The 27,920-nt window shown below is 36.4% G+C and overlaps 1 protein-coding gene across 1 annotated transcript; it reads right to left on the minus strand.

The window, feature by feature from the left end:
• Positions 1-27,918, minus strand: cdh16 (cadherin 16, KSP-cadherin; the record flags this gene model as incomplete). The annotated part of the gene is made up of 17 exons (XM_079264359.1): positions 1-101; positions 288-404; positions 1,129-1,245; positions 3,582-3,821; positions 3,978-4,108; positions 4,187-4,428; positions 9,081-9,272; positions 11,304-11,380; positions 12,208-12,420; positions 13,301-13,451; positions 14,979-15,104; positions 21,824-22,020; positions 23,263-23,421; positions 23,603-23,759; positions 24,014-24,148; positions 27,643-27,741; positions 27,874-27,918. The coding sequence occupies 17 exons, from the start codon at positions 27,916-27,918 to the stop codon at positions 1-3; spliced, it is 2,499 nt and encodes an 832-aa protein (XP_079120485.1).
• Between the last annotated feature and the right edge of the window lie 2 nt (positions 27,919-27,920).

The raw sequence follows: 27,920 nt of genomic DNA on the forward strand, positions 1-27,920 counted from the left end.
TCAAACTGACATCTTGAGAGGCACCCACTCCTGGTCAGTTTTGCTCGGCTCTTTGGGGTTCTTGTATGACAGCCTCACAAATATAACAATGAGGATGGTTCCTGGAATTAGAAATAAGTCTCATTGATGATTGGTTTGTGGCATAGAAACATAAACACCCAAAAGTCCTGCAATACTGAATACATTTGCTCATGTTGCAATGAAGCCCACAATGCACTCTGGATTGCATGTGTTTGCAGAATAGGTCATAATGAATTTAAAGTGCTATTCTTAACCTCACTGCTTACCTATGACTGCAAAGGTGCCCAGCAGGATTCCAACTGCAGACTGTATAGTTGGCATTCCCTGCAGTGGCTTAGCGGGCATTTTGCAGTTCCCTCTGACATTGCAGGGGCAAACTGTCACTAACAGAGGAGAGGAAACACTCAGTGTCTTACAATCTAGACATCTGTAACATCACAGAAAAGAATAGCTTTGACATTCATTGAAGAGGTTAATTTAATCAAATCAAATCAAACTTTATTGATAAACTGCTTATCATACAACCAGCAGCACAAAGTGCTTTGTGTATAAAAACATTTTCTGCAAATTGCTGTTAAATAAATAAACCCTTCACACATACCAATGTATGAAACTGTTTAATTTAATTTAATTTAATTTAATTTAATTTAATTTAATTTAATTTTATTTTATTTTATTTTATTTTATTTTATAAAAAAAAATGTTTTATATCTAAGACAAATTCTTGGTTTTTAAATTAAAAAATGAAGTATAACAATTTTACTTCCATTGAAAACACCACAAACTCATGTGTAATGTTATCTCTTAAGTATTTGTAGGGTCACAAGACTCAAGACACACCGCATCATATTCTCTCCGCCATATACTAATTAGGGCATAAAAAGGTGTCAGCAGGCTGCCTAGGGCAGAACACAACCTTAGGAAAGCTGTAATCACAAGCCTGGTAAAATCATTTGTAAAGCCCCACTGCATCATTAATAGACAAGAACACAGCTTGGACAAGCTGGCATGCAGAGGTTGATCTCAATTGATTATTTCTGTGCTCTTTCCCCATAACCTCCCTGCACTTGCCACAACTACTGAGAAGAGGAGAAGTGTCAGCATTACCTGGCAAGTTTATGAAGGTGCTCCTGGGTGGAGAGCTGCTGTCAGAGATGGTGAAAGGCACAGTGTAGACCTCAGGGGCCAGGTATGGGATGTTTAATGACAGGTTGGTATGAGTATCTGAATGTTGAAATGAAAAATGAAAATAATTCCTCAGAATCATTTATGTCCCTTTAACAGATTAATACAGCAGAAAAACAGATTTTCCTCTCCTGCTTAAGAGCTCAGCAAGTTGACTTGTGATGAATTTTGATTAATTACCATAAAAGCTTTATAAAATAATTAATCTTAACAAGCATACACTGCCTGATACTTGGATTTAATGGTAAAAGCAAGACATATGTGATAACAGTTTTGTTTTCCTCCTTGGATTTTTCCACTTCTGCTTAAAACACAGCCATATAACTTCATAGCTACACAGCAAGCAGAATAAGAAACTCTAATGGAGAAGTGGATGGTGTGGTCTGGAGCCTGTGGCTTTTTATCTTATCTCTTTAAATCAGTTTAAAATACAAGCCTGGTTGTATGACGTACAAAACCCTACCCTATGAGGAGAAGCATTTTATCAGGCTGTTTGAACCCTTATCTAAGGGTCTTTAACTCTGTACTCGCACCTTACCATCACTCCCCTTCATGTTCCATTTGCCAGTAAGGGAAATATAAATACTGCCTTTCTATAGAGGCTGTCAATGGTAATTCACTTTTCATTTTACAAGATAGATGTTTGACCGCCCACCTGTCAAAAGCTATCTTGTCTGGCTGTGATTTTTAAAAAAAATTTAAAAAAAAAAAAAAACCATTGAACTCTTCATGCAAACTAGGTACATTTTCCCTTTAATGCTATAAAGTGTCAGTAAGAGAGGAATAAAAGAATTTCACCTCATTATAATTTTGCATTAAAAAAGCACCCTAATAGTCATGTTCCTGAAAGATGGCTATTGATAATTCAGAAATACACACACAGACACACCACATTCTGTTCATAAGAGGTTGTGGTTGTGACACAAAAACTGTTCAACTCTACAGCAAATTATACTGACACAAGTACATCCATTACTGCCTGTGACCAGGTGCAAAGCATTCTGGGAGAGTCCTCTTTTAGCTCCCATTAGCTGTCAGGAAACCAGTGGTGACGCCAAAGAAATTACACAGAAGATATAATTACAGCTTGGCTCAATCAATACCAACAGGAACAGGGGAGTGAAAGAGAAACAGAAAAAAGAAAACCTGAGAGGGAAGCAGTTTTATCGTTTGACTGACTCAATGACAGACGTCATATCTGGAAATAGTTGTCATGAAATGAACCCAACACCAGCAGCCTACAACTCCAGAAAAAGCATGATTAGATTATACCTCCTGTTCAAGACTGGAGAAAAGATGCAGAAAGAAGCCAGATCACTCCCTTTCTTTGATTATGGGTGTTCATGAATGACTGTTTGCTTCAGTCAAGGTAATTCAAAACATTCAGTACAGCGTAGCAGACCTAGAACTACACGTCCACTGGCTCAGTTTGAAAGTCAATTCATCAGTAACATCACATTGCGTGACCCTGTGGCTGGATAGCAACAATCTGTTGTCATTACATCCTTCTTTAGATGAGCCTCCTCTTAGTTTACTCGGTCAAAAAAAAAAAAAATAATAAAAAGCAAAGAATTGACATATTAAACATCATCAAAGTATTGGATACTGTAGAAACTTAGTTCATCTTAAAGGGGGGGAAATAGAATCTATTACATAACATATCTTATACAGTATATTTGTCCGATGTACATATATTATTAACCTGACTCAGACAGATCTGAGGAGTATTAATACATAATATTGTTCAGGTCAGTAGATTTCATTTAGGACTCTTTAGAAACATTTAAACCTTGCCATTTTTGTTGCCCAGTGTGTTTAGCTGGCATGACATTTGAAAGGTAAGGTGATATTCAGTTTCACTCTTACAGGACCTTGATGCACATTGTGCAGGATGGATATCAGATTTTGGAAGAGTATTTAGGATGCTTGGGGTGATCGTAACCTCTTTACCTGGCTTAGAGACACGTTTTTACTTCCAACTTTCTTTCTACTCCATTTCCCCTGATACTGTCATACTGTTATATATGTAAAAATACTTGGTTGATGATATATAGAAGTTATAAATCACATTGGACAATATTTACTTGGTTCAAAGGAATGTGTTAAGGCTCAGAAAATATTGTTACCAGTATATCAAACGCTGCACATCCAAACAATCCCACGCAATAACTCTATTTGTTCAAAAATGACAAAGCATGCTCCTTTCCAAGGGTCAATATGTGACAAGGTGGGAGTGAGAACAAGTCATGATGTGTGACATTTGACCTCTGTCTTTATACTAATTAAACTCATGTAGAAAAGTAGCTTGTCCCCACATTGTCTGATCATCATGAATAAAAAGGCACATGTTTGCATGTTAACTGCATTCTCCTCACCATTAATAGGTGTTAGTTTCCAGTTACGCCGAACTGTGGTGTCACTGCGGAGGGAGAAATTGAGTCTGCCTCCATGCTGTGGTCCATCACTGTCTCGTGAAGCCAGAACCAGAGCTTGGTCCTCCCAACGAGGTGTGCACAAGTACTTCCAGGAATAATCTCCAACCAGCACGGGGCTGTTGTCATTCACATCCAGGATTTGGACAGTGACCAGGGTAGATGCAGATAGGGAGGAGTTTCCTAAGGTGAACATAAAAATTTAACAAAGATTGTAACAGTTGTTTGATTTAATTCACATCTCCTAATCACAAAATGCTCAACTATAAATGCAATCAGTACACAAAGATTTACACTTTTTTTAAATTTTGTATTAAAAATAGATTGTAATGATCTTACGTCCATCCACTGCAATGACCTCCATGGTGTATGTGCTGTTTTCCTCTCTGTCCAAAGCCTGAACAGTTTTTAGCTCACCCGAATATTTCCCAATTGAAAAATATTTCTTGGTGTCTCCTTGAAGAGAATATCTACGCAGAACATTATATGTAACACTGTAAAAATTTTTAAAAAAAAGCTTCATATCACAGTCAATATGACATTGTTACCTTATTGGATGAGAATCAGGGTCATAACCTCTGATAGTAGCAATGACTCGGCCTGGTTCTTCCCCTTCTCTGACGGTCACTTCATAATGGCTTTGAGACAGAATTGGACCTTCATTCACATCGTCAACATAAATGGAAACAGTTGCTGTGGATGCAGGGCCATACCGGCCATGGACTAGAGCAACTGGATTCTGGGCACTGAGAACCAGGATGTACTCACTCTCCCGCTCAAAGTCCAGGACCTGCAACAGCAAAACCCAAACAAAAGCAGCATCTGAAATACGTAAAGAGGACATGGTGGAATTTCTCGGGATTTAACAAACAGCATGTGGCCAGCAGCAGAAGGAGGACAAAGTACAGCCCCCTGTGCCCACTCTGCTTATCTCACGTCCAAGAAATATGGATTTACTGGCAGAGTATTGATGTATTTCTAATAAGCACCAGACACTGTAGTCATGGAGAAAGCTAAAGATTCACTGTGTCACTGATGAAACATTTTCCATGATGCTGCATGTGTGCAGCTGCTACATGACAATGCCTCTATACAAGCTGCAATGTTTTCTTTTCGGTACTTTACTGTAAAAAGACCAGAATGAAATCTATTCATTCAAATTACCACCTTTTCTACCACTCTAAAAATTTACAGAACATATGCAGTCCAGATGTAGCAAATTTGGGAGCAGAATAGACAGGATTACTATAATTTGAATTTTGATGGGCTTGGAGACTTTGTTTAAAGGATTGATACTATAGTTAAATTGTGAAGCTGCAAAAGTAAAGATGAACTCTGGTTTTAAAGTATTAAGTGTGTGATTTCCAATTCTTGTCACACACATAAGAAGAATGCAGAGGAAAGCACCTTAAATCAATTAAATTAGGCAAATATAATCTTCTGATTCATTCTCTGACATTTGCATTTGCTGTCAGTCGCAACAGTGTTCCTGTATTCTCATTAAAAAAAAAAAAACTTTAAAAAATGGCTTTGTCTGGCATCCTGCTGCTCAGGCTGGATGTGTTTTTGTTGCCAAGGAGACGTAACACAAACCTTGGAGGATAGATGAGAGCTGTTGCTGAATGGAAGTGACACATTCAACGTTTATCAGAACATGACTGATCACTATGGTCAGTCATTTGAAAGGTAAGACGTCACAGGATGGTAAATTTGATGTTTTGCTTTGAGTTAATTTAGATTCCAAAGTCTGATTTATTTTCCAGTAAACAATTACTGCCCTCCAGGCTCTGTTGAAATACCCAAGTGCAGCACTCATTCATATCCAAAATGCATAATTCTATGCATACTCACGAGTCACTTTACTTGGACTGCTAGTGCCATGTTTAAACCTGATTTTTTTTTTTTTTTTTTTATAAACTGCTTCAGTTCTTCATGGCAGAGATTCAACATGTGATGGAGACATTGCTCAGAGATTTTTGTTCATACTGACATGGCATCACACAGTTGCTAGATTTGTCAGCAGCACACATATATTGAGAATCTCTTGTTCCACCACATCAGAAAACGCTCTATTCTATTGAGATCTCCTGGTTCGGAGATCATTGGAGAACAGCTCACTTATTCTTGTGTTCAAGAAGCCAGTTTGAGATTATTCAACCTTTGTGACAGAAAGTACACCTCAGAAGATACACTGGCCACGAAAGGATGGATTTGGTTAGCAACAATAATCAGGTAGAGTGTGGCATTTAAATGATGCTCACTTGCACTTAAGGAGCCCGAAGTGTACCAAGAAAACATCCCCCACACTATTACACTACCAGCAGCCTGAATGGTAGATACAAAGCAGGATGGACCCATGTTTTCATGTTGTTGTTCATGACTAATTCTGAATCGTAAACAATGTGAAACGGAGACTCATCAAACCAGGCAACGTTTTCCGTTGTTTGGTTTTTGTGAGTTTGTGGGTATAGCCTCAGTTTTCTGTTCTTATCTGACAAGCGCAGACCCCAGTTAGGCCTTCTGCTGCTGCAGCCCATTTGCTTCAATGTTGGATGCGTTGTGCACCATGGTTATAACAATCAGGGATTTGAGTTGCTTTTCTGTAATTTCAACCAGAATGCCCATTCTACTCTGACATGAACAAACCATTTTCATCCAGACACTTGCTGCTCACAGGAAATTGTATTTCTTTAGAAACATCCTCTGTTAACCTTCAAAATGGTGTATCAGCAATTTCTAAAATATTGAAGTCACTCCATCTGGTACCAACAACCACATCATGTTCAATGTCACTTTCTTCCTCATTCTGATAGTCAGTTTGACCTTCAGCAAGTCTTCTTTACCATGTCTATACGTCTGACTGCATGTGAGTTGCCTCCATGTTATTGGCTGAATAACTATTAGTTAACAAACAACTGAACAGGGATACCATTGACTGCTACATGTAAATATCTCTTATATATATTTATTTGTAATACTCATAGTTCCATGTGGTATACACAATCTTTTTCAAAGTCATAATAATACATCTCAAAATGTCACTCTTTAAGTTTATCATCCAGTAGATTCAGATTCAGGCAAATTTTTTATTTTCTATTTGGTGTGAGTAAAAAGCAAAAGCAGATTTTTGACCCAATATTGAGGACAAAATGAGCGTATTAATTAGAGACATTAAAATAAAGCCACGTTTGTGCTTTTGAAGCTGACATAGTTCATGCACGCTGATATTACCACATCACTACATAGCAATGTGCTGCACCTGAGCCATGCTCTGGGACTGCACATTGCAAAATCAAAATGTTTTAATTTACCTCTGACATTAATAATTTTTATGATTAAATGAAATGAAATTAAGCCCTGTGATAGACTGGTGAGCTGTCCATGGTGTACCCTGCCTTTTGCCCAAAAGACAGCTGGGATAGGCTCCATCTTGCCACGATGCTTCATCGGATCAAGCGGTCAGGATAATGAATGAATGATTAAATTAAATTAAATTAAATTAAATTAAATTAAATTAAATTAAATTAAATTAAATTAAATTAAATTAAATTAAATTGAATTGAATTGAATTGAATTGAATTGAATTGAATTGAATTGAATTGAATTGAAGTGAATTACTGTTCTTGTCACTGAGGAAGTACTCCACTACACAACTGGAATGGTAGTAGAATGATTTTGTAGAAGTACAGGAGTGCAGCTGTTTCCCTTCACATTGTCCATCCCAGCTTGGAATCTAGTGTTTCTTCATCAACTGGTTGTAAAGTTGCTTGTAAATATGCTCCTGTCTACAGATTTACATCTCCTGCCTGGCCACTTTGCAGAGGCATTAAGCTCTAGCTGTGGTTGCCAGGTCACAACAAATGGAAAATACTGGATGGTTCAAAACAACACCAAACTGTGTGTGTGTGTGGATGTAAAGGAAGCTTTGTCAGGTTTTGGTTGTTTGGACTGATGCAGCTGCTGCACCTCAGTATGTGATGCTTTGAAGATGGGCCATTTCATCCTACATTCCATCTGTGACAGATGTGTTAGGAAAACCTCAAGAGTTCATAACTAAAGTGACTTCAAGATAATATTACATAGCCCATCCAACTTACTGCAGTTGAAACAAGTGGAAATCTGTTAAAAAATTCAAGTTTGCTTCTTTGCTTGATATTTTGTTTAATGAGAATAGCAGAAAATAGATTCATAGTAGGATAGACCCTCTGTATCAGGACCTCCCACAAATATGGTTTTGAGTTATTTTCCACTTTGGATTCCCAAAATTTAGGAGTTTCACAAGTCTAGGACCAGAGAGCTCAAATATGACAAAAAAGCTTCTTTAACTCTCACATGGCATGTCATAGTGGTGCATAAACCTTTAACATGACATCATAAAGACAAGGAAGGTCCAAGTAATTAGTGGTTGGGCATGAAGTTAAATATCCCCAATTTATATTGTTAATTATATATTTACTCTCTAGTCAGTGTGGTCAGATAATCTAATTGTTCTCTTGGTTTGTCTGTGTTGTGAGATTTAGCTGATTAAGTTTGTCTGCCTTCAGGCACTGACCTCACACTGTAATTCAATAAATTATTGGTCTAGTGGTCTAATTAATTTTAATCCATCAGGGCTTGATTTATAAAAGAGTTAAGCTTCATCTATCTTTTTTTTAAATGCAGAAAACAGTTTGTTATAATGATGTCTTACAAGGTCACTATAGGAGATTTAAACATGACAAAAGACAGTAAATCACACAATGACATCATTCCTAAAAAACAAGAAATTGTTTGTGTCTCAATCTCAAATAATACATCAAGTTCCACTTTTTTGGCTCTGGACATCTGCTTTATCATGAAGGTAATTGTGAAATTAAAAGTTTAGTCACTTTTATTCTCTTACAGAGAAGCTGAATATAATATGGTGTCTCTAGCCTGGTCTATCAACACACAAACACAGAAACACACACTAATTTCTACAAGTGTCCATTAAATGGCCCCGACAATGATGGGAGGTGGGCGAAGGCTGATGCGCCGTGGGGACAGCAGAGATTATTGAGTGAAAGCATGCCAGTGTCATCAGGACTCTTTTTTTAACTGAGGCATGTGAGACTGACGGACTGACATATTGGAATATTTTCTTTCCGTCTCTCAAGTGATCACACTGTAACATTAAAGTCAGTCATGCTCATAAAATGACGAGTTTACGTGACTGCTATTTTAGCATAGTCAGCCACTGACTGATATCTTGAGACTGCACACGCATCAAGGACAAATACATCCCAACATGTTGAAATATGTCCTTGACGTTAACACTTGCACTTTTGCAAAGAGATACCACCCTCTACTTCTCATTTCATGCTGACAGGAACAATGTGATTTTAACTGATCTTGGTATATGTGGCAGTTAATCAGAGGTCAAATATGTCGGAAGAGGTTTTGAAGATGATTTGTGGTTTTCACCTTCGAGAGCACGAGTGAGACTTCATTGGTCTGCTTGTCTGTCACCAATCTAAAAACCTCCTCTTCGTTCCCAGACTCTAAACGGTAGTCCACCTGCCAGCTGTCTCCACCTCGAACATCTGCATCCCTTGCCTCCACAGCTGTCACTGTGGTGCCCACTGGAGCATCCTCTGGAATGTGAAAGGGTCCGTACTGATCGGAAAGGAAACAGAAAATAGGTGATCACTGAGCTGAAAGCTCTCATTTGATTAACTCTCTTATGTAAAATTCAGTTTGTGTTGAAAATAACCGGCTGGCAAAGGATATCATGCAAAAAAAAAAAATTCTGGCATTTTTAAAAATAAGTTCACGGAACTGATTCTGCATGTTATCAAGAGATTTATAGTGTATTAGAAGGTGTTTCATCTAATACGTCTTTAACAGCTACATTAAGCATCAAATTATAATATCTAATTCAGTTTCCGGCTACTTCAGGTTTAGCCAGAGAGCTGTGTATGTGGCAATTTTGTGGTTGCCAATAAAAGTCACAGATGACTGAGTGTCCAATTTTCTGCTGAGATGGAATGTAGCTCCACATGTGAGAATATGCTTCCCCCCTATTGCCCTCTCAGTGCTAGCTGACCTTTACTCACCAACCTCTCTGTGTTTAGACAGCCATTTAATCTGCCACTCACAGATGTCCTCCAGTGAAGCAGCCATGCCTGTGATCTGGCTGCCCCATCCACAGCGTTGCTGAACCCAGTGTTGTCACCACTCACCTCCCACATCACCCCCCACAGCTTCACATTGCCATGGAAAATGCTGCTCTCCTCAGGCGTGACCTGCTCAAGAGCATTTTCCACCTCTGTGTTTATGTGGGTATGAACGCGTCTGTGGTAACCATTATCTGAGCAAGTGTTCATTTGTTTTTAACTGCATGAACATGGCCATTCAGGAACGTTTGAGGGACACACATTTAAAGGAGCGCAGGTGTGAAAAACAATGTCATGATTGTAGAGTTTTGATTCATTTTTATTCAGCTGTTTTACCCTAAACTGTATAGAAAAAGCGGCTGTTGCTATAGAGACATGACTTATTATCATCACTTTGAACCAACAAGATTTACGGATTTATAAAAAAAATGAAAAAACAAACAAACACACACACACACACACACACACACACACACACACAAAACTCACCAATAAGAATAATTTAATCAAGCTAACTGCATCTTAATAAGAAACTTTTTGGTCCAAGTCGTCCTAATGGCTTTATATTGACCTCACTTTTCAGACTAGGAGGCTGCATCAGCTTCTAAATAAAGTCTAAAGTCTAGACATCCATGCTTGTGTTCTCCAGCTATTATCCACTGTTAAACTTCAAATAAGTGCATCTTCTCCTTACTTAACATAAAACGTTCCATCACAGTCATAATGCCTATGCTATCTTTTAGTGCCACTTTGGGCTGACAGAAATCAGCAAGAAACTGCTTCCCATTTATCACAGCGTGATGGCTCTCCCACATAATTCTTAGCCGTCATTTTTTTTTTTTTCCCTCTCCTCTGTTATGCAGCACATGTAGGAAGAAGTGAAAGGGTTTTCTGTAACTGCTTCTTTTGTATTTTTTTTTTCACACTTGGAGATATGCTAAAAAGTAGAAACCACTGCCTCAGTTCATGCTGGGCCTGGAGCTGCAACAATAATAACACCTTACTGCATGACATCAGCACAGAAACTGAATGTAAAAAATCACCTACAGATTTTCATTGTTACAAATGAAAGAAAGAGAAAATGAAACCTTTCATACATGTTGTTTTTTAGACAATGCTACATGTCATGTATATATATATATATATATATATATATATATATATATATAGGGATTAAAAAAATGTAGACAGTTCTGAGTTTGCATTGCAAAAATCTCATTGAGTTTTGCATTGGTTATGATGTACATTTAACTGTAACAAAAATGAGTGGAAACTAGTCTTCCTAAGAAGCTTTATCAGATTAAACTCTAAAGTCACTGTTCACTTACAGTACAAAGAACTATAAGCCTGAGATTAGTAGTCATATCTTGTTCCCTGCCAGGAAAATTAGATCAGTGACACTCAGCGTACACTCACAGTCTGCAGTCCAATCGCCACTTATGATGTTTACTCTGCCTGACTTCCAAAGGTACTGTTTATGGAGCCTTAAGAAGATGAATCAGAACTGTGTCGGTTTCATGTGCTGGTGTACCTCATGTTGGGAGAAGACCGGGGGGTTGTTGTTCTCATCCTGCACAGTCACAACAACAGTGCAGGAACTGTTTAAACCTGCCAGGGACATCATCACAGCTTCTGTTAGTGACTCAGAGCAGCTCTTTACACAAATAATATAAGTTGAAGGAACAGCCAGTGCCTTAGCTTGCTTCCATCACACCCTTGAGATCATGAGTCATGCAGACGACATCAACTGTCACCCCAGAGGCAAACATGTATACATCCGTTTGACCCAACACATCATCGAAACTACTGACGCATCAGTTCAGAAAGCTAATAAAACTTGTGATAGTCTGCAATTTTGTGACAATTCTATTACTGAACAAGTAATGGCCTTAAGGGTGTTTTATCACCACTCTCTCGACCCAAAATTGATGCTTAGCTGCTTAACTCCAGAAGTTTTAATAAGATTAAATTACCCATTAACTGAAAACTGCAATGAGGAAAAAATAAAGTTTGTTATAAAATACACATAATGATGAATACTACTTGAAAGAAGTTAAAATTTCAAAATTTGTAAAAAAAAAAAAAGATTAAATAAGAACCTTTAGTAGTTTTTGAAAGAATTTGTTACATTTTTGCGCTCTTGACCAGGGCTTTGTCGACCAACTAAAAAGTCCTCAACAAAACCTTTTCAAGTAGACTTGCCGGACTCCTAAACATGCTCACTCTTATCAAATTTTACCAAGCTTTTGCAGAGCTGACTAAACATGATTAATACTTCTAATAGTGTTGTCATTTTTAGTTTTTTTTTCTAGAATAATGCTTCATTAAATAAGTTAATAAAATTAAAACCAAAGTAGGTTAAATGTTATTTATGTTTTTGTAATAATAAAAGACAGTATAGAGACGGCTACATTTTTTTTTAAACATGTGTTCACCTTTGGCATCTTCAGCAGTGATGGTCAAGGTATACTGTGGTGCTGTTCCCTCCATACTGTCTGCCTGGACAGAGATGACGCCTGAGTCCCGGTCCACTCTGAAAAGGGCACGGGGACTCTCTGGAATCTGCCCGACTAAACGATAGAAGATCCGTACATTGTCTGTTTTGGGATCGTCATTATCAGCTGCCTGCACTGTAAGGATTTCTGTCCCTGGGGAGACATAACACCAGTAAAGTTCAGGAAATGTAAGAAGTGTTGCAGGCAAAAACTGATTTATCAAAACAGATTTTTTTTTTTTTTTTAAGAAATAAGTGTATTCTTTATTTTACTACAGTTTTCAATTATCTCAAGAGATGAATTTGAAATATTACAAAGCTTTTTTATATCTTATATTTCTTCTGTTTCTGTAATAAAACTAAAGAACCTAAAGTGTTTTTTTCTCTCTGTAATAAGTTGCAGTCTCTTGCATATTGAATGAGAACAGGAGAAGGAGGGTATAACAATAGCTCCTCTCATTTAATCCCTACTCAGTGAATCCATTTAGATTAACAGATTGTCCTGTTTAGTTCATTTCCCAGAATCAAATCGTTCTAAAAGCATCAACAAAAAGGCTTTTATGCAGGGACCTCATGTATCGCAACACACCATGTGCTTTTTATGAGCATAGTGAGGAGTGAGGGTGCTTCCCCTGTCTCCTGGCAAAAATCCCACACTGCTTTTCCAAAAGGTATTTTGCACTCAGGGATTTTTTCATCAGCAGTTTTAAACTGTGGCTCCTTCACAATGCTGTACAACAATACTCTTGTATGGAATAAATCTAAAAAGGGTTTAGTCCGATTCAGTGTGTTTTTCAAATAATGCATAACTTCACCAATGATTCATATGTTAAAAAAAAAGATACTTCATTGTTAAATCATTTTCTGAAAGAATTAGGTAATTCCAATGATTTGTTAATCGCTTAAACTATTTATTTAATCAAACACAAACCAGCATTTCTGAAACTGAGATATTTAATTTGTTAAATTTGCAACAATGTAGCATTTGGAAATATCTTTTGAAACTTTGGAAATATTGGAAAGCTGTCAGTTACCCCGAGGCGCCAGTTCCTTGACTACGGTGTGGTACTGTGCCTGTGGAAAGGTGGGTCTGTTATCATTGGCATCGCCCACCATTACCCTCAACTCCACAGGCTTGGCAATCTCTCTGCCATCTGGACGTTCAACCACAATACTGATTTGGAACTGGAGAGAACAAGGGAAACAAATTGTAAACAGGTTAGATAGTAATAAACTCCCTCTGTGACTTTAGATCAGATCAGACATGTTTAGGCCAGTGAATGTTATCATACTTAAATATTTCATTGAAGACAATCACACAATCAGTCAATCAATCAATGCAAGTTTTTGACCGGACCAGTGCATGATTGAAAAGGTTTTGGGAACGAAAGTAATTGAGGAAAAAGAAATGTATGTATGCATAGTTTCATGCATATAAGAACAGTGTATGCATGGAAGGAGATGAACATTTCCATGTTTGTCTTTCTGCACCTCTGGCAGATGGAGGCACAACACTTCGCCATGAAAAGGCTCCACGAGCACCATCACCAACTCATGGAGTTGAACTCAGACAAAAGGTTTTGGGCATTAAGTGGGTCCTCTGCACTTCCAGAGATTAATCTTCAGTTTTGGAGTAATGGTAGCAATCTATCTACAACCTTTCAGTCACAAAGTGGCAAAAAGGTTTTTATTGCTTCACCTTTCCCTTTACGTCTTGTCTTGTTGTGTCATTAAGTGCACCTTTCAAAACATCTAATTCATGACACAGTCTCTGCGTGTTACGATAAAGCACCACTTTCGGCAGAGCTCATTTCATCTGGTTTTGTTTTCCTGTGAAGAATAGATTAAGCTAACCCCACAAGGCATCCAGCTGATAGAGCATTTGTCATCGTCCATTAAAAGTCCACTGAAAAAGACAGAAGATTCAAAGTGTTTTAACTCTCCTCAGAATTACCAGTGAAGCTCTGTCAATTTCTGCTTTTCTTTGGCCACTTGAGCATTTGTGCCATTATGTACTGTTCACTGAGCCATTCATAGCTCTCATGAGCTGAAGTTATGTGCAATTTCAGAGTTAAAATGCAAAAAAAACCCAAACTTTAATTTGTTAACTCTCTCTCTCTCTCTCTTTGTCTCTCTCACCATCTCTCTCTCTCTCTCTCTCTCTCTCTCTCTCACACTCACACACACACACAATGATTGTAGTTCAAGTGAGCAAAATTTATCTGTTGAGTCCTCGCCATACACAATAATCCTTTGCCACAGGCAAGATCTGTTCAAGAAACAAAGCTGTGCTTCTCAGGTGTTTTGCTGATGCCTTCATTACCTTTATTCATTTTAAAAATAGAATTGTGCTCAGTGCCCAACCTTTTAGCAGCAAAATGTACCAGGATCATCCCAAATGAAAGGTGTGAAGAGAGTCACATTAAAAAACACAAACAAACAAAAAAACATATTTACTGCTGTTAGTTTTCATCTAGTCAATGATAAAAAAAAAACAAAACACACTAATGAGTTTTTAATCAGCTAAATTTATCTAAAGATAAGATATAAAATCACATGCTGAACCAACAGCAAAATGGAGGATAAAAATAGAAAAAAGATTAATTCCGTTTTTCTTAAAGGAACAGTGCAGCATTTAGTGGTTCAGAGGGGATTGAATTGGAATTTATTTTAAGGTGCTGGAGATGTTTAGCTTACAGTGATAATACAGACCTGGTCTTGTGTTTCTCTGTCCAGTGGAGCGTTGAGATAAATGATTCCCTCCCTGCTGATGGTGAAGAGCATCTCTGGAAATTCTCCATCCAGACTGTACTGGGCCTGGCTTCCACTCCATTTGACCTGATTCAGCACAGACGTGCATTACAGCATGGTAATGTAAACAAAGTTTTCCCACTTCCGTTTAAAAAAAAAGAAACATTTTAAATGTAAATAAAAACTGAATATTGTTACTTATATTATTCACACTATAAACACTCACGAGGCAACAAAAGGTTGGCAAAATTTACAGAAAGCATTGTCTCCTCACGGCCAAAAGTCGTTTACTATGGACAGAGGACAACTAAAAATCTGTTTTGCGGACAGAAAAATCTAACTTTGTAATTCTTTTTGGAAAGACTATTCCCAGACACAGAAACAAGAACAATGTATTCCACAGTGTGGGAGCCTTAACTCCAAAAGCTTGATCTCCTCTGGTTTTCATGAAGGATTGAGGAACATCCAGTACCATCTGATGAGATGATCCAAGGGCTCTGGAGGGTTGATGCACCTTAACAAGCTCAGATAAATATTCTGGGACCAAATAAAGGAAACCAAATAAAGGAATCTTGAAACCAATCCTGTACCACTGGAAGCCAGTGAAGTGAGGAAAGCATCAGTATTATGCGCTGGATTTCCTTGTCCTTGTTAGGAAATGCTGCATTTTGAACAAGCTGCAGACAGTTGAGCTCTGACTGGCAAATGCCAACGCACATTGAGTGACAGAGCTGACCTGCTTGTCTAATTGAAATGCTCCATCAATACTTACACCAGTAGAAAGGCACCATCTACATTGTTGTCAGCACTCACTTTAAAAGCTTTCAACTTTGATAGAGTGGAGGTGCACAATCACCCATGCATCTGGCAACTTACACATGTGAAAAATGACAAGTGAACAAAGGTAGACTTTATAAAACCTTTACAGCTTATGTGCTCCCATTCAAGGTACATATTTCTGAGGAAAGGGCATTATATATAATATTACAACAGGAAAATCTTGCAGTAGAAAAGCTTTTGGACTGTCTGTAAATAATTCTATTTTGTTGTTGTGCTCTTTTGCCATTTTTCTTTTTACGTTTTGTCCTCCCTCTGGGTGTTGCATGGAAATGTATTAGTGTAGAATAATAAACCAAGAAGGCTTTGCAAAAAATGCACTTTAGTAGTCTGAGTGCAAAGGTACCATTTGTTTACATGACAAAAGGCTAACCAAATGCTGTCTTGCTGACAGGGAACAGAGAGCACGGCCAGAACTAACGATGCAGGCTGAAAGGGATTTTCCATTCAGCTTTACAACCCTTGACAGAGAGCTGTGCAGTTCAGCAGTAGAACCCAAGTGGCCAGCAAACAGCACCCAACAAGGATAGGAGCTTAGACGTAGGACAGCTGATGTATACTTCAGGCATATGTATTTTCTCATGTCTGTGTCACACACACACACACACACACACACACACACACACACACACACACACACACACACACACACCCTCTCTTGTTTTGGATATAACTGCCCAAATGCAAGACTGTTATATATACAAAGGCACTCCACACATCTGGCTGTCTCTCACTGTTATGGTGTTTTTTAGACCTTAGAACTTTAAAGAAATGAGATTAATGCTCTCTGACTGCTCTAGTTTGACTAAAAAAAACCTCTATGAAATCATCCCTTCAGCCTTTGTCAGTGTTTTAGTTTGCAGAGCATGTTCCGTCTCCCCCTGATAGCCTGTGCTTGAGCTTAAGTAAATAGTATCTTGTCTGCGTGCGTGAGCTTCTTTTGAACACTGGGTTGGAGGGGAATGAGCTGCTGGATAACAGAAATCACCACAATGCCCTGTAACAAACCAGAACATTCGAGACTTTTGAAGTGGGAATTAAACCTGTTTGTTTTGTGAAGAGTGTTTTTTTTATTTATTTATTTGAATTTAAAATCATGACAATAACCTGTGGAAATGATTATTGATAAAAAGGGGAAACAGCAAAAATAATCACTGACGATTATAAGTATTTAATATTTTGGTCTTTTATAATGCAGACAAGCTATGAAATGACACTGAAATGAAGTAGAGGCTTCTTTTACTGAATTCAGGGAAACATTAAAGATATCTTCAAGTAACATCTGTTGCTGAGTGAAACTGGCGAAAGTCTCTCAGTGTGTTTTGTTAGACCAGCAGGACATTAAAGTATTTCAGTAGAAATGAAAAAAATTTAGGGTTCAAAATTAACCTTAAAGCTGTAAATGCAACAAACTGTCTCAAAAAAATAGAGATGATTGTGTGTTTGAAACTCTGGGCTCTGACAAACGCTGAAGGAAACATGCTTACAAGCAGGTTGGGTGTGGCGAAGTTGCAGACCACGTACATAGAGTTACCTTATCTAAAATTTTTAACAAAGTTAAAAGTGGGAAAAAGTGTTAAAACTAACTGAGGCAAATATTTTGGCAACCTGCATAAACATTTTGTATCCACATCTATAATGTTTAGTTAGTTTCGCCTATTTACACAATTTGTTTTTTAAATTTAACATCCACCCATTATTTAGTTTTTTAGGTCCATCCACTTATTTATTTTCCTTGATGTTGAAGTCAGAAGATGGTGGCCACTCTTTGGGGTTTACTCTTCATTACTGTTTTCCCTTTTTTAATTGCATAAATGTCTGAAGAAGCACATACCTGACACTACTTTTCCTCTCTTTCTTTCTTGCTTTGTGGGAATGAATTTTTTCATGTTTCACTAACCGAGCTGTTGCTTAGAAAAAAGGTATTGGTTTGAGGAGCTGAAGTTTGCGTCTCTTGGTCTAATTAGGTTAATTAAATAAAAGTTATCAAAGTTCAAATCTCTTGGGGTATCTGATTTCACGTGTCAGGCTTCTTTTTAGTCTTCCAATCGTAAAATGGTGTTGCACAAAAATGATAGTCTAAGAAACATCACTGCAACTAGCCTAAACTGACAAAAGCTGGGAGATCTGCAGAGCAGATAATTTTCTACTGATTTCTCACTACGAAAGATTCCTTTGATATAATATCAGCATTTGGTGAATTGTTTGGTAATTATTTAATTTAATACTTTAAATTATGCTGCTATTAACAAAATGACATCACCCGTGATGACTAATGTTTAGTGAAGTACCATGTTGACACAAGTAACAACAAACATTGTTCATGAGACTTGGACGAAGGTCTAGTGGAGCTAAAGCTAATTCCAAATAATCACATTTCATAAAAATGCATTAGCAGTGGTGTAGTCCAGGGTATAGACAGGTATGAGGAGTATACCCACTTCTTTTTCAGTCAGCACTGAGTATACCCACTTCTAAACTTCTAAACCAAATGTGATGCTGTTTTTACAATTACAAACATCTCTACACATGCACCTACGTTACCCAGCAGCTCAGCTGATTACCGATGCTACACTGGCTCAGTTAGCCATCAGCTGCGTTAACTTTAGCCTGAACACAGACATAACAAAGATATATGTATAGAAGTCTATGACCCTGTCTCTCACCAGTATGTGTGCCAGTATTAGATTAGTCATTTCATAATTCTTCCTCCCTGAAACCAAAAAGCAGAAATTATGTGATAATGAGCAAATATCATGATGGATTTTAGGGGTGAACTAAATGTCTTACATGTCACTTTTTTATTAAACAGCGTTTTTCTGGGCAATTTTTTTTGGTTTTTTTTTGGTTTTTAAAAAAATTTAGAGTATACCCACTTTTTGAGGGACCACTACACCACTGTGCATAAGTGCCAATTCATTGCAGTTACCAGCCTCGACTCATTCATTCACTGGAGCTTCTCACCCACTAAGCCTCAATGGACTGTATTACTCAAGTTCTGCCAATTGCATTACATCATCAAAGTTTTAGACAATCAGAAACATACAAACAATAACAAGAGTAAAAAAATATGCCTTGATTTAATTTTTAAAATCTACAGACAGGGGTTTAGTGTTGTTTATATAATTAAAAAATAAATTAACAAAAAATTTGTCAGTGCAGCCAACAGTGATTTCTGCCTCGCAAAACCATGCATGATGTGAAAGGGAAAATACAACACTTGTCTCAGCTGAGTGAATATGTGGAGATAACTGCTCCATTTACAGTTAAGGAGGTGTGATGCACAGAGTGGTTCTGTGAACATGACTATCTCTGCATGTGCTATAACAGCAGTTAGTCCCACCACCCACTCAGCACAGCAGTGCGATCACTGTGTGGGCAAAACGAGGCTTTCCCCAAGTATACACAATATCAACCTAATCTGGTTCACTGTGATTCAGAATTTGGATGAATCCTGCTGGGAAACTGCAAGCAAATGGTTTTTGAGAGGATCAGTACTGGACAAAGGGGCTTATTCCAAATTTATTTCAGAGAGTAAAGTCAAAAATCTGAGAAAATCCGCTAAGTAAAAGTTAATTTTCATTTTGGTACAAAAGCAATTTGCTAAAATTGAAATAATAAAAATAAACACGTGTACCAAATTTGTTATGAAAGATAAAAACTACAACGAGGAGCTCAATGTTGTGTTTATTGTACAAATTTGATTTGAACTTGCCTTTAAAAAATATGACAAAAATGAATGTACCAATACTTGTGAAAATCCACACATTTTCAGTGGGTGGAAAAGGATGTTAGAACAGGAGAGAAGAGAGGCTGAGGGCGAGTGTGGGGGAGGTGGGAGAAACAGGAGGAGGGGGAGGTTTTGTGCTGTACCTTGTGGCCACAGTGACTATCACAATTGGCACAATACATTTGATTCAGTCTGAATCAGCTGCAGCCCTCTTTGTTTCCACTCCTTTTTTGTATAGAATGAAAATCAATCTATCTATCTATCTATCTATCTATCTATCTATCTATCTATCTATCTATCTATCTATCTATCTATCTATCTATCTATCTATCTATCTATCTATCTATCTATCTATCTATCTATCTATCTATCTATCTATCTATATTCTGGAGAAATTTCCTTTGACAAAAACAACTCCCACTTCTAGAGGAATTTTTTATCCATATCTTATAAAACCTCTCGGGGCTTTTGAGTTATTTATAGACATGTGGTTCATATGACTAATATTAGTGAGACTAGCGACAGACACAAGCTCGGTTAACATGAAAGCCTTCCGCACAACATATTACATTACTACAGTTGTAGAGGGCAGTTAACCTATAAAAAGAAAAAGAAAATATTTATTTTGACCGTAGCTCAAGAAACAGATAGCATCCAATTTAATTTTTTTAAACTGAATTTACAATTTCAAGTCTAAAATTGTTCCCATATGTCACAATAGATACTGTTACAGCATCTGTAGGGCTAATTCATTTTCCATTTCTGATTAAAACAGGCATTATTCAATATGATTAATTTGCCTTCTTAATATTGAGATGTGGGTGATTTAGTTTATAAAGGTCATATGACTTTGCCTATCATATCATATAAATGGTCATATCTCTTCAGTCCAAGTGATCTTGAAAAGAAAAGTCTACTGCTAAAGCTTTAAATGAACTCTGAAGCTGCAAACAAGTGGGACAAAGTGCCAGTTGAAATTTAACTTTCACCGAATGTAGACACTTTTAAATCAAGGTTAACATTGCATGCAATTATGCATGAAATCTGTGACTTCTAATATGTCTTGCTTTTAATTATATTTTTTAATTTATGATTATATTTTATTTTTTTCTTGCTTCCTTTAACTACTTCTTTTAATGTTTTCTTTGCACCATTATTTAATGTTTTTAATGTTTTCTGTAAAGAACTTTGAATTATTTTGTACCTGTGCTATACAAATAAACGTGCCTTGCATTGATCGGCCTATTCTCACAAGAAAACAATGCTTGCTTTACCTCAAAGGTTTAGTCACCATGAAATGTGACCAAGTATTTATGAATGTTCATGACTTGACATCTGTTATTATTAATATTATCATTATTATCATTCACCCTCTCTTATATATTTGCAAGGAGTTATAGTTGTGTAAAATAAGTTTTAAAGCCATCTCACATAATGCAGATAGTAAGCACGCTAATTCTGAATGGTAAAAATATAAATGCAATACATTTGGAGCCATGGGAGTTTGATATTACCTTTTGCTATGCTTTGTACTTTAAATCAATGCAACTACTAAAACTCCAAAAGTAAGACTCAATTTGTCTAATATATTAATTTTTGCTGATGTTGTGTTATTGATGGATTGTTGAATAAAACTGCCAAAGCATCAATACAAAATAAATTCAAACCTGCAAATAAAAGAAAGAAAAAATGAGAAGTCCCTGTTAATTTATGGGACCAAAAAAAGGGTCTTCGTCTTATTTGAATAAATAACATCAAACCATCTACTTTGGATTTTACAAGAGGATTTAAATAACACCATGTGCTAGATTAGATTGTTGTGAATTAGAATTTGTAGCATAAGCTTCACAGTGAGTCACAGTGAGTGAGTGAGATTGTAGGAGGTAATGAGACTCAGTCAGAAGTCAGTCTGATTCATAGCATTCAAAGAGCATCAATAATTTAGAGTTGGTCACTTAAGAGTTCCTGACAGGCACTAAATGTGACCCCCCCCAAAAAAAACCCTATTTTATTTTATTGTTATTTTGTAAAATTAATTTGTGAAATTTAAAATAATGGAAAAAAAAGTAGTCTATAAAAGAAAAATAATATTGTGTACATGTAGGTGAAAGAAAATAAATGCAAAGCTGTTTCAAGGGAAAAACTATTGAAACAACAATAAGTTGTGAAAATAAAGCCACAAAAAAATAAAAAGAAGAATAAATAGATGTTTATTGGTGTTCAGGTTTCCCACCCTCACCTGTGATATGCGTATAGGGTAAGGGCCCGGGAGATTCTCCTGAAGTCGCACAGGATCAGGCGATGCCCAGGTGTTTCCAGTCACCTCAACAGTAACGATGCCTGTGGTGAAGAAAGCATTCACCTTCCCAGCCATGTCCTTCACCATCACCAAGAGCTTGTAACGGCCACACATCTCCGGGTCCAGAGTAGAGGCTCCTGATGGTCGCAGCGTAATAAATTAATGAAGAATACTTAAGTTCAGAAATAATATTGGACTGAAATTTCGGACTTAATCACTCTATTTAAAAGGATGTTCCATGTTTCATGACATAATTCTTAATATGTCCCAGAGTATGAAAGAAACATGGCTAGTAAAGAAAAGAATAAACACAAAAGAAACTTAATACACAAAAACACATAAACTGTTTATTGAAACTTAAAAGACTTGTAGCTTATAATCAATTATAGATTAATGTGACACCACAAACCAATTATTAAAATAAACTTTTTCATACTAGTGTTAAAGTCGGTGCTGATTTTGTCACATGAACGCAACATGGAAAGTTAATTATAAAAGTTATCATAGTTGATAGCTTGAAGATAAGGTGGAAAATAAAGAAGTCAAAATTTCATTACTCCAAGCCATGTGGAAATCACCAGTAGTGTGGGCTGGATTGAGCCAGCCAAGTGTGAAAGTCATCCAGCTCCTGTCAAACCGTGACAAAGGAAATACCACAGCTACAGAAATAGCACCAGTACACAAGAATTTACTGTATTTGGTTGTCTGTATTTGTGTCTGTTAGCCTAAAAGAACTAACATTCATTTTAACATTGCATCTTTAAAAATGACTCGTGTCTGATTCATTCATGTGATAGTGTATGCATATGTATGTATGTATATATATATATATATATATATATATATATATATATGTATATATATATATATATATATATGTATATATATATATATATATATATATGTATATATATATATGTATGTATGTATATATATATATATATATATATATGTATATATGTATATATATATATATATATATATATATATATATATATATATATATGTATGTATGTATATATATATATATATATATATATATATATATATATATATATATATATATATATATATATATATATATATATATATATATAAGATTAAATAAAAAAGAAGCTTAAACACACCTTAAAACAACTTAATTATAGGATAGTGGTGGAGTGAGGCCTCACCCTATCTTTTAGTCCTGACTATACAATTAAGAGGCTGATACTCATGAAGGTCTCATAACCTAATAAGAAGGCACAAAACCATTAACATGTTCAAAAATGAATCCTAAAATTTTGCATCCCTGTTCATGTAGCATTGTTGCGAAAACTTTGGGGACATTACACAAAACTAAAATAATAACAATAATTCTACTTTAGCTGTGCACCAACCTTCCTCAGTGAGGGAAACTTCTCCAGTGATGGAGTCAATAAAGAACATTTGACTGGAGGGAATCCTGGGTGTTTGCTCCATCAGGCTGAACCGCAGCTCAGCGTGGGCAGTGTCACGGTCATCACGATCCAGTGCCTCTACTTGCATAAATGGGATGCCTGAAAGAAACGAATAATGCAAAGAAGAAACTACAGAATAAATTTAGAAATATGCATTCGGCACATTTTAGTGTTGGGTATATTTTCCTGTTCTATTCTCACATTAGACATATCAGCATAGAAAAATGGGATGTAGACGGAATAAAAGTGAAACATCTCAAAGAGCTCAAGGTTCTTGCACCTTTAAGAAGCCCGAGTTGCACGCTGCCTCTCATGCTCTCCTCTATGAATGTGGGCACATTGTCATTCTTGTCGATGACACACACTTCAACAGTGAAGCTCTGACGCTGTGCCGAAGTTCTGATGTTTGGAAGGACACCTGAAGGTCTAAAGGACACCTGCAGCAAACACGAGCACACACTCTGAGCTCCTAAGAATAACTTGCAGGAATCATTTAACAGTCCAAATCACAATCTAAAGGGGTTAATCACTTATTGAATATTACGCATATACATGACTTTAACAAGAACAAATATAAACACAATATATTTATCATTTAAACATAAATTTGATTCATTCTAAATGAATATGCAAATTAATGCCAATGTATAAAAAACAGCCATCACTAACACGATATGATATTTGATGCTACCTGCAGAGAGTAAGATGGCTGTTTTTCCCTGTCCAGTGGCTTTATAGCATATAGAAACTGAGCATCAACTCCAAATATCCCCTCATCATCTCCCGTTAACAGCAGGTCAGTGTAATTACTTGGCAGGTTGTGGAGCTGTACAGATAAAAAGCAGAAACAGTTATTGTAACTTTCAAGTAGAGAGCAATAAAGCAGAGGATTAGTAAGCAGAAAATGAAGCAAAAGGGTTGGCAGCAAAACCATCAGCAGATTGATTTTCAACTCATATTTAACATTTAACAGTAGTTAGACTTTTTCTTTTACATCTTCAATCTTTCAGTTTACCTTACAGATACTCTGTCCTTCCTATTATGTAGTAAAAAGTCAAATATTTAGTTAAACTAAAACTTGATTATGTAATGAAATGTTGATAAAAGAAATAATGCAGAAACCCGCCAAAGATTATCTCTCCTTTCTGACATGAAAGAGAAGTTTGGAGACCACATTTTGAAGGGTTTTGCGTATCAACTATCATCTCTAATGCTACAATTAAAAACTCATTCAGAAAGCTCGACTGGCTTTGAGTTTACATGCTGAGGTTTGGAACAAACTTCATCTGGTATTAATAATGCTCGGAGGACAATCAATCAGGACATCTGCGACATGTTCTTGTTTAGCAAAAGAGCTGCTCTCATGTATTGTTTTCTGCTCTTGAAAGGGAAATGTTCTCTCTGCAAATAAAACTCAACCTGTATAAAAGACAAAAGGATGATTGTGACGTTTTTATTTTGTTCATCTTTATTCAGCTAAATCTCACTGTGACACGTGGACTCATTTTGAAAAGCCACATGTTTACTTTTATTGCTATTCTAAATTTGAACATTGCTCACTCTCACTGTGAACACATAGTGTTGGAAAAAAATAATTGACAACGTAAATCAGGAATAAAAGACTGACAGAATATTGGTAAAAAAAAATGTGTCTTGTAAGGAGTTTGCGTTCAGCACTAAAACAGAAGACAATAAGATGTGACTCAAATGCGAGCCAAAAGCGAACTGAAGAGCAGTTCTTCGTCACAAGTGTTAAAACTGCATCATCTTCTTAGCAAGGTCATGTTCATCTCTCTCATGAAAAAAATGAGTAATGTATCTACTGACAATATGCTCTCAGGCAGATGCAGGTACAATGTAATATTCACAACACAGAATATGATTCACAAAAACTGTTAACTTCTGAAACTATGATCATTATTAGTACAGCTTTGATTTTTATTTTTCTCCAACACATGGTACTGAAGTCCTGTGAAAATCTTGTGAATAGTTTTTAACTGAAATTTCAAAAAAACAAAAAAAAAATCTAAAAGCAGTTTGCATGTAATTACATTCTGGTCAGTACTAAAATATTGGTGTAGTTATGACAGAAAAAAACCCCAGGTGGGCTGTTTGGAGGTAAAACAAAAGGTATAACTTAAACTTTGGCTTTCCAAAGTCACAGTATGCTGTGACGTTTATGTGATGTGTGGTATAGCTGCGTCATGTTCATCCCAAAGAAAAAACAAGCATGATGTGAATAGCTCAGGAACAGTGCATCACAACGGACAACTTAGAAGTTATCCACCAGCAATTCAGGATCTTGTTTCCATGTTTGTAAGATCTATGTTGCAAATAAAATAAACTTGAAATAAACTTTGAAGATTACTAATGACTCTCTCAGTATGTAGGAGACGCTTAAAAATCATTCAGAAATTAATTATGGATTTAAGTGTTTTTGTAAAATTGACTGACAGTAAGAAAACATTAAGTATGCTTTTAAATGTTAATATAATGTAAAACTGAACTTGTTTTTGGTTCATATTATCAATTAGGGGTGGGAAAATCCAATTTAAAAAAAAAAAATCAAATATTGGGATTTTTTGCTTCACAATTTTAAAATGGATTTTTTTTTCACAAAAAATCTTTTCTTTTTTTTTTAAATAATACATTTTTTAAAATTGTTTTTATTTATCTTTTTACTTGTCTTCCTGGGCATTAAAGCAGCAGAATGCTACTGTGTTGAATTTTCCTAATTGAAATCAAGAAAAATGACAAGCAATTTTTTTGTTTGTTTTTATCTACAAAAATCAATATTATCATAATACTACAGAACTGCAATGTCTTGGAGCCTCATTTCTGAATTGTAAAATTCCTTTACTTTGGCACTTCGATGAATAATTCTGCATCTTGTTTTTTTTTTATCTGGCTTCTCTAGCCATTGACAGACAGGCCTGTGTTGATTCTTGTCTCATTTCATGTTTTACCACTTTCTCTCTTTCTTTTCCCTGCTTTCTCCTGTATAGTGCTCTCGTGTTCCTTTGCTGAATCAGTCACGGTGCACGCTGAAAATTGACCGTGTGTACATATCCAGTTGCTGCCATGCGATGTGGTTCCAGAGCAAAACGCAGCAGTAATGTGATGCACCAGGATGGACAAAAAATGTTGTGAGGAGCAGTTTCTGAGCTCAAGGACACTGCAGGGCAATTACAGCTCCAGCAGTGTACATAAATAATATTAGGGTGCCATCAAAACAAGTAAAAAGCACAGTGTTTAAGGTCAAATTGTTGTGTAGTGCTGTGTTGAAGGTCTTAGGACTGTCTCCTTCAAGCACAAAGGGTGATTCCAAATACTGCAGTAATGAGTGCTGGTATACGTTGCTGTCTTTCCCTGTGTTAACAGTTGGGTGGATTAGTGACCTATCCAAGACCTAGCCTGCCTGTTCCACACTGTTAGTTAGGAAAAGTTCCAGGATGAGAGTGAGGAAAAATAATGGATGGAAGGTCCTTTCAAAGCAAAAATACATTGGCCAGTGTGGTGTCTCATCCCTTTTAGTACACATAATGAATAAAAACATCTACAGTTCTTTTTCCATTTTATTTTAAACTAGAGTACAAGGTTTAAAAAATGAATCACTGAAGAAATCTAAATAGGAGAGCTCACAAGTGGATCCTTCTTTGACGAACAGAGCTGCATAAATAGGTTTTACCTTGAACGCCTCTGAACCAGTTATTGTGTCCATTTATAACATAAAGTGGGGTTATTATCCTCTGTACTCGCTATTATCATGATGTGTTAATGACGCTGTACCAGATGAGGTAAACAGACTGGATATATGACTAGGTAACAAAAATCACATCACAATCAAGTCAATTAAAGAGCCATATTCTCAAGCTGTTGCACAACCCAGAGGTGTCTGACTGACATATATGAATAAAACATCCCACCTGCGTCTGAGCTGTACCAAAAGCAGAGTCTGGGTCTGATGCCAGAAAAGCTCTGTAACAGTGCCAAGTATAGAGTCATGGTGACGGAAGCATGTTCGTAGATCTTTAACCTTGGTAAAAATAAGAGATGAATACTATTTTGGTTTTCTGCCTGTCTTTATTTTCTGTCAATACAGAAACATTTAAGGTTTTTTTTTTTTTTTTTTTTATTGTATTTCTTATTACAAAAAAGGTCTGTTGTGAGTAAAGGTTTTTTGTATCTTAATGGTACCTTTAATAGTGTTTAGGAAAATGAAATGTCATTACATTAAACATATAATTTCTTTAAAAAATGCTATAAGTGCAAAACTAACATTCATTTGTTCATTTTGAAACCAAAACCAAAGTGCCTTACCTTGGCTAGATACCATGGGAAAATACCATCATAATTTTCAGGAACACCAATTTTAACATTTGCCCCAGAACATGGCACAAATGTGTGAAGAATTCCCATCTGTGACAAAGAATATAATAGTATGTTTTAGTTGCAATGCCTTCTGTAGACCACGGAGTAAGTTGCTTCTGTAATTATTTGTTGTATAATAGCTTGTTTTGATGTATATGAATATATATAAAAACATCTTACAGTGAAGACTGCGATGAGCATTGGTGTAGCTCCTCTGTCAGCCATGC

Source organism: Telmatherina bonti, assembly GCF_933228915.1.
Source record: "Telmatherina bonti genome assembly, chromosome: 1".
Taxonomy (NCBI): domain Eukaryota; kingdom Metazoa; phylum Chordata; class Actinopteri; order Atheriniformes; family Telmatherinidae; genus Telmatherina; species Telmatherina bonti.